Source organism: Gymnoscopelus braueri, assembly GCF_963280865.1.
Source record: "Gymnoscopelus braueri genome assembly, chromosome: 17".
In the NCBI taxonomy this organism is placed as follows: domain Eukaryota; kingdom Metazoa; phylum Chordata; class Actinopteri; order Myctophiformes; family Myctophidae; genus Gymnoscopelus; species Gymnoscopelus braueri.
The window spans coordinates 4,223,249-4,232,039 of NC_137617.1; the positions used below are offsets into that span (position 1 = coordinate 4,223,249).

Below are 8,791 nucleotides of genomic sequence, written 5' to 3' on the forward strand. Positions count from 1 at the left end.
AGCTTCCCTAATGTTTAAACCGGTTTGTCAAGGAAAATATTTTATGTTGTTAAAATGTTTCAAAAGGTATTCACAATTCAAAGAATTTCACGATTTTTTTTAAAATAGCAGATCTACGACACGTTGTGAGCTTGTAGATAGGCTATTTTCAAATATCCGATGCATAGGTTTAATGTGGCCTAGTCGCTTCTTTTGGGCTTGTTTGCATAGACCTTGTTGCTTATTTCTCTTGCAAAATCTGGCAACACTGCTGAAAAGATGAAAGGTGAAGGCGTAGTGAATAGCAGATCAAGTACACCTGTCTTGTGTTTTACAACGGTGCGACAGATGGCACACTGTCATGTAGTCACAAAACACATAGAAACCTTGTCTCCATATTTAAACTTTTTATGAAGTTGTTTTTTTTTGTTTGGTAAATGAATGCCCTACTTCCAGTGGCGTAAAGTAACTAAGTACATTTACTCAAGTACACAGTACTGAGGTGATTTTACTTAACTGTATTATTTGCAATTGTCTATACTTTTACTTCTACTCCACTACATCTCAGAGGCAAATAGTGTACTTTTACCCCACTACAGTCATTTGAAAACTTTAGTTAATAGTTACTGTGCAGATATAAATTATTACATTATAAAACATACATTAACCACTTATTTGAAAATAGCCGATCTACAAGCTCACAACGCGTCGCATCGCGACGAGTTGTGAGCTTGTTGATCTGCAAATGTTATTAAATGTTAGTACTTTTACTTTTGGTACTTTAAGTACATTTTGATACCAACACTTTTGTACTTTTACTCAAGCATTTTTTTAAATACCGGACCACATTGCATTTTCCAAGTGTGTCTGCAGGTCTTATACATTAAATTAAAAGGAAATACACACACATTTTTACCTGACTAGCGATCACACACAATGCAGTATTTAGTTAACAGCTTTTGGTAAACCCACACAGGACAGGATCAGGAATGCAGCAGCTTTGATGCTTAAAAACTTTCAATCTGTGATGCAGCGCTGAGGAGGTTTTTCTCACTTAAACATTCATATAGCTCCCCAGGCTGCCAAGATTTTAAGGATTATTAATAATTACACAAAAGATTATGAATATCCAGTCCCTGAAGAAAGAACAAATAGATCCACCAATCGTCAGATGATTCGGGGAGAGGTGGGATCAAGCAGGAGAGGCTAACTGTAGCAGAAACATTTCTCACACAAGAGAAAGGAGTCGTTATCTCTGTCGCCCTGCTATCTCTCATGTCCTCCTTTAGGGAAGTAGAAACCATGGGATAAAGTCTAGACCATAGACTGTAAAAAAAAGAATGGACAGCGTTACGCCCGTAGACTCTACAGACTGTAAATGAGGCATATTTTTCAGCAATTTAAAATCCGCCATCTTTCTATATCGCGTCATATCCTAAGCAACAGGAAATGAAAGCTATTGGTTGGGACCAGAGCGGGGTGGGGAATGGATGCCATTGGTTGTGTAGCTTGTCAATCAAAACATCCAAGGTAGCCACGCCCCTCCTAGAGCATACCCTACTTTATCATACATTTTAAAATGAATGGGACCATAATTTAACAAAACGCATATCATGGTGATTGAGAGAATACTTTAAACTAGCGACTGGAAGCATAGGATTTATGACAATGTTTATTAAGGTAATAAAATAAAGTCTAAAGTTCGTCAAAAACCCACCCACTTGCAATGAGAGTTATTTCTTCTAACACCAGCAGGGGTAAAACAGCGAAACTACAGGCCATTCATATGAACTGTCACTTCCTAGGCAAAGACTCAATTTCAAAGGCGGATGCCCTGGTCTAGACTAGAGTCCAAATTTAACCGTCTCTCCCTTTCATTTCTGTTCCATTCCTCCCCCTGCAGGTACTGCGCCAGCGGAGGCGCCACTGAGCTGACATCTAATATGCAAAGCCCCCATGATGCTGCTGCTGCTGCTGCTGTGGCCAGGACCGGATGGACCGAGGTCCCCTGCACCCGTCTGGACAAGGGGGTCCCCGCTCCTCTGCCGCCGTCCCACCGCACCCGCTCCGTGCCCATCATCCCCTCCCTGCAGCCGTGCGACCGGACGGACGAGCGGCCCGCGCAGGGCGTCCCGAAGCCCGAGGCACCGCCGCGCCTCCAGTGGCGGTCCGCGCCTCCGGCCCGAAAGACCACCGCAGTGCCTGTGGGCTCCGCCGCCGCGTCCTCCGGTTCCAGTGAGACCGCCGCCACTACCACCCGTCCCGCGGCGCCTCCCACCGCCGGCAGCCTGCGGTCAGGAGGGAAGAGCCGAGGCGGCCCCCCGCAGGCACGGGAACCCCCCCGAACCCCCGTGGAAACCGCGGTGGAACTGGAAGAGGGGGGCTCGAAACACAGAAGCCTTTGCGGTCGCCCCGCGATGGCATCGGCGTCCGCCGGGTCGTATTCCGGTCTGCCGCGCAGCGGCATGAACACTGTTGTTGCCGCAGTGACGACCACCGCGCTCGATCGGGAGGGCGGAACTGACAAATACGCTCGCGGCCGCGCTCCGTTCCCTGGCGCTGCCGCTGAGGCCACGGTGTTGAAGGCAACGGGCCAAATAGAGGCCCCCCAGGGGCCTTGCCAAGCAGAGACCACTGTAGTGTACGGAGAACACTCTGCCCCCGGTGGCAGAGAACGCGTAACAGCCGGAGACGACGTCGTGGCGCCCTCCTCCGCGAGCTGATCGGATTATTTCTACGGCGCTTCGAGGACGTTGTTTTTCCGATAACTCTGCTTCCTTTGTCGGGTGGCATGTGTTTGGGCTCATGGCCATCGAAAGGAGCTCGAGCGGACTCCGCAGCAGAGATGACATTTATTGACATGAATGAAAAAGACATCAAATTATTCAAGAAAAAGAGGCAAAAACACAAAACACATCGTTGTGTATACATGTGAATCAATGCAGAAAAACAAAAATGAAGTTATTTGGGATGGGAGCTTGATTTAAAAAGTGTACTGAAGAAAAAAATAAAGAAAAGAAGATAAATGCCACTATTTAAACACAGCTTCTACTTAGAAACCAAAATAGTGTGTCATCTCTATGTTGTTTCTCTATTGTAAAGAAATGAAAGTATATGTCACATAATATATGTCATATAGACGTATATATATTTGACATGCAATTGTGACAAAATAAAGATTATGATTACGGTGTAAATGTTATTTTCCTTTCATTTCAGTCAGACAGTGATGTAAAGTAACTAAGTATATTTACTCAAGTTCTGTACTTAAGTAGAATTTTGAGGTATTTTTACTTTACTGAAGTCTTTCCAATGTTCAGTGCTTCTACTTCTACTCCACTACATCTCAGAGGCAAATATTGTACTTTTACTCCACTTCAATTATTCGAAAACTTTAGTTACTAGTTACTTTGCAGATATAAATTATTAGATTTTAAAACATACATGAACCACTTTAGCCCTATGTTTCATAATATCATAATTTGTATCTGAAAAGTAACTAGTCACTAAAGTTTTCAAATAATTGAAGTGGAGTAAAAGTATACAATTTTGCCTCTGAGATGTAGTGGAGTAGAAGTAAAAGTATTGGGAATTGTAAATATTCAAGTAAAGTACAAATACCTCAAAATTGTACTTAAGTACAGCACTTAAGTAAATGTAGTTAGTTACTTTCCACCACTGCATAGCATCATGTTCAGGGGGTGTACTTGTACATCGAGCTGCCTCACGCTACAGAACAGGAGATCGGCTCCTGTCCGAAGGGCTCGGAGAACCAAGGGTCCCCAAGGCTACGTATGTCCTCTGTCACTGCAGAGCAAGGTGATGGCTTCTTGGGCTGCAGCACCAATAGGCTCTATGCACAGCAGCCATATTGGAAGGAAATCGGGCCTCGTCCTTCACAGGTGTTACCAATGATACTAATGAAGGCTCTGTTCCATTTAGCGTAGCACAGTGGTTCTCAAACATATTAATTTTAAGGACCCCCATAACTCTGAGAGTGTACAAATGGAACCAAAAGGACCCTTATGGGTCCCAATGGTGAGACCCACTGGTGTAGCAGAGTGTTTCCAGTGAGCCAACATGCACAATATCAGCACCCTGACTCTGTTTAACCAGACTAGAACAGAGCCTTCATTAGTATCATTGGTAACACCTGTGAAGGAAGTAAGAAGAGGCCCAGTTTCTTTCCAATATGGCTGCTGTGCAAATAGTCTATTGTTGTCTCAAATGCTCCACGTAATTTGTAACTTAAAAAATACCTCAACTTTGTGTCATCTTCTGTGTCATTGTGCAGTACTACTCCCTGACAGTGTGAGGCAGCAATGCGCCATTGGCCATCTAAAGCCAGTCGGCCCTGATAAAAAAGCAAAAGAAAGTGGTGTCATGCGTTTATCTCCATGGCAACAGACCTGTGTAATCATATGACTGTTGGTTTTGTCGCCCAATGAGGCAGTGTGCATGAGAAGAGCTCTGCTAGGATTTAATCATTCACATAAAACGGAGAAAGAGCCCCACTAATTAAGTCCAGCTCATTATTTTTGCACCGTCCACAAGCTGCTGGAAGAGGAGGTTCAGTTAACTAGCTCTAGCTGACATTCAGGGTTGTGTGTGTGGGAGAGGGAGGGAGGGAGAGAGAGCAAGAGAGAGATACATTATCTATTTATTATCTATGGTGTAAAGTAACTAAGTACTTTTACTCAAGTACATTTTGAATTCTGGACTTTTCTGGTAGCGAGCCCAACACTGGAGGTGTGAGACACTGGTTGGCAGCGCTTGGCAGCCTGAGGGGCCGAAATTCGGCCTGTGTGCAGTACTGGCAGCTAATAATAATACACAGTGGTGTAAAGTAACTAAATACATCTACTCAAGTACTGTACTTAAGTACAATTTTGAGGTACTTTTACTTCATGGAGTATTTCCAATTGTCTATACTTTTACTTCTACTCCACTACATCTCAGAGGCAAATATAGTACTTTTACTCCACTACAATTACTTTACAACTTTAGTTACTAGTTACTTTGTAGATATAAATTATTACATTAACCACGTTAGCCCTATTTAATACATAGGCTATTTGAAAATAGCCGATCTACAAGCTCACAACGTGACGCGTTGTGAGCTTGTAGATCTGCTATTTTCAAACATTTTAGTACTTTTACTTTAAGTACATTTCTATACCAATACTTTTGTACTTTTACTCAAGTACATTTTTAATTTCAGACTTTTAATTGTAACGGAGTACTTCGACGGCAGTATTGATACTTTTACTTAAGTAAAACAGTTGAGTACTTTTCCACCACTGATTTATAATGAATCAGGGAACAGATTAAATACACAGTGACTGGTGCTGTCAGTGTTGGACGTGACGATGCATCAACTGACGAACGACCACTTCATCCACTTCAATTAGCTGCTGACTTTTGTTCTTTATTGTTTTATTGGTCTAGAAGCAGTCCAGCTTGATGGTATAAACACAACACAATGATTCAGTGATTTAGCTGCATGTTCATGCAGTAATCGTACATAGGTGGACTTGCCGTTTAATGTGTTTTATGCAAACAAAAGTAAAGTTAAAGGTAGGGTAAGTGATATGTTTTGGTTAGAACAGAAATGTTTTTATTAAAAGGTTAAAGCACTATATTCTGATAGTAAGCATTGCTATAGAGTGTTTGTTCAGTAACAGGGGTCTACATTTTCAGGTTGGTGACAACATTTCAGCCAATCAGGAGAGAGCACCCATTTATCAGCTTTATTTTTTTATAGAGTTCCAGTTCCAATTGTGTCTGCTCATTTCTTTGTGTCACCACTTCCGATTTCACTTGTTTAATCTGTATCCTGACTGAGTTCTCTATCCTGATTGGATAAAATTGGTATCCTGACCTGAAAATGCATTTTCTGTTTATTTAAGAGTTGGAGAGACATGGAGACTCCTGTTACTGAACAAACACTCTATAGCAATGAGCACTATCATAATATAGAGCTATTTAACACTTATTTTGACCAAAGAAAATCACTTACCCTACCTTTAAAAGTAATGTTTTTTTATGTAGTGTTTTAGAGCAGTGGTTCTCAACCTTTTTTTGTTATTTTTATTTTATTTCAAGGAGCCCCATAACTCCGGGTCGAGTTTGTTCCATTCGTATATACTCTCAGAGTTACAGACCCGTAAGGGTCCTCAAGGAAACCCTGAGGGTCCATGTGCCCCACTTTGAGAACCATCGTTTTAGAGACTTCTTTCAAAGTAAACGCTAAATTGTTAAACTCAAAAGACAGGCCCAGATACACTGGCCAATGAAAAAGAACACTTCAGCCCAAGGGTGTGCAACTTTGATGATGCAGAGGGCCACTATATTTCCACACTCACTCCAGAGGGCCACATTGCATATACTGTCAGGCAGACACCTCGTATCTCCGTATTTTAAACAGTTGCAAAAATAGCCGATCAACAAGCTCAAAACGTGTCGCAGTGCGACACGTTTTGAGCTTGTAGATCTGCTATTTTTGCTACTTTTTGAATTGGAATCCTGAAAAGTAACATTTCTATTTAATTTCAAATGCATTTAGTTATACTTATGTTAACTTAAATACAAATACATTGGACATAAAAAAAGACAATAGACAATAGGGCCGTCAGTTAGTTGCCCAGGTATGCTGTAGCCCCAATAAAGCTGACCACCGTTTTAGCGTTACTGTGCAGCCTGAAGGCACCCTTCAAGGACCCACCCACCTCAGACATCAGCAACACCATGAAAATCACATGACCATAATTTTCACCCGACGTTAGTGTTCTATAGCAGGGGTCTTTAACAGGGGTTCCGGGACCCCTCGGGGGTCCTCAGAGCTACTATAGGGGATCCGAACATTAGCCGACAATTTTGAGGTACTCAAAATCTCAGAGGCAAATATTATACTTTTACTCCACTACAATTATTTGAAAACTTTAGTTACTAGTTACTTTGCAGATATTAATCATTATATTATAAAACATACATTGACCACTTTAGCCCTATTTCATACATTGAGCTTGTAGATATGCTATTTTCAAACATTGCAGTACTTTTACTTTTGGTACTTTTACTCAAGTACATTTTTAATTCCTGAGTTTTACTTGTAACAGAGCTACTTCTACAGTACATTGCAGTATTGATACCTTTACTTAAGTAAAACATTTGAGTACTTTTTCCACCACTGCCCACACTATTATGTGTTTTCTATCGCCTGATCTGTTCCATTTTCATATGTATGCTCTTTACTTGGTTTAGTTGCACTTTTTCTGGCAGAGAGCCCAACACTGGAGGTGTGAGACACAGGTCGGCAGTGCTTGGCAGCCCTGAGGGGCCAAAACTCGGCCTGTGGGCAGTACTGGCAGCTAGTAATATTATTTCACCACTGGAACCACTTCAGACTGGAACGGACCGGTTCCTCTGGGATTCATTACAAACCTCCCGATGGCCAGTTCAGGTCTGTCCAGTAGGAACAAAGAGGACAGTGAGACATGTTTCCAGTGGGAGAACCACCTGAACTTTAGTTTAATAGGAGTCGTTCATGGGGGAGAAAGTCACTGGAGAAACACACAATGAAGCCATACAATTCACTGACTTGTAGGAGAGACGGGGGAATTTGTATTAAAAGCTCCTTGACTGAGGCTTCAACACTTTCATTATTTCCTGTGATCTCAATTAGTGGTTCATTGTTTAGGGAATACTGGGTCTAAGGTATAAGGGGAATAACTGTTATGAGACAAGACCATTAAAACATGGTAGATGAGATTTGATTGGATTGTTTGTTTTAGGCTGTTTTAATAAGTCTTAGTATCACCCACAAATAGATCTCCATCTGGGGAAAGACACTGGAGCAATTGTGTACCTCATCTCCATTGTTACAGAGACCTTTAATAGAGCACCAACATCTGACATTACAGCCGCTAGAGGGCGTTATTTGCTAGAGGCTGTTATGTTTTTGTATTGGAATGCGCATAGGCAAATATTAGACCGCTCATATAATAATCGTGTTCCAGACATAAACAAACCACGCGGGCGATTTTACTCGTATGGATATGAAGCATCGACTGATGGTGAAAAAGTACTAATGTATTTATTTAATATTTTTTATAAGATGCTTATTTTTTTTCCCTACAAAACAAATACGCCGTGACCCAGGGGTAGTGGGAGTGACGTCAGGACTCTATATAAATGAAACAAAGACATGGCAGAACATAATGTAAAGCTTATCAGAGACTACCTCCAGACTTTGGGAGTAGAGAGAGTGGAATGGCCTGCCAACAGTCCTGAAGTCAACCCAACTGAACACGTGTGCGCTAAGCTTGTTCGTGCTGGAGTGACCAACACGACCACGTTGGCTGACTTACGACAAATCCAGGCTGAGGAGTAGAATGCCAGCCTACTGCCACAGCAGTGTGTGACCAGTCTGGTTTCTGAACAGCATGAGAAGGAGGTGAGAAGGTGGTTCTCAAACTTTTTCATGTCAAGGATGCATTTGGCCACAGACCCCCATTTGAAAAGGTTTGGTGCCAGGGACCCCCGGAGAGAAGATTCATGTTACAAAAATGCAAAACTATTAAAAATATATATATTATAATTTTTTATATTTTTCAAAGATTTTCAAACGTATGTACAAGCTTGCAGTGTGGCACAAAGTGATGTGCTGTGAGCTTGTACATACTGTAGATGTCTACTCACCCAATGATTAATTCCTAAGACTTGGAGTCAGATATTATCCTCTAGTTTCATATCCATTTGAAAGTTCTGGCAGAAAACGTGTGTTTAGTCAAACATCTCCACTTTTCCACAG

The 8,791-nt window shown here is 41.8% G+C and overlaps 1 protein-coding gene across 1 annotated transcript in view; it reads left to right on the plus strand.

Annotated features, from left to right (window-relative positions):
* The window catches only part of nrg3b (neuregulin 3b), a gene marked incomplete at both ends in the record, with an annotated part of 418,765 nt that extends 416,063 nt beyond the window's left edge, over window positions 1-2,702 (plus strand). The window contains 1 exon segment of the mRNA XM_080454810.1: window positions 1,883-2,702. Coding sequence (XP_080310936.1) covers window positions 1,883-2,702 — 820 coding nt within the window.
* Window positions 2,703-8,791: the final 6,089 nt, after the last annotated feature.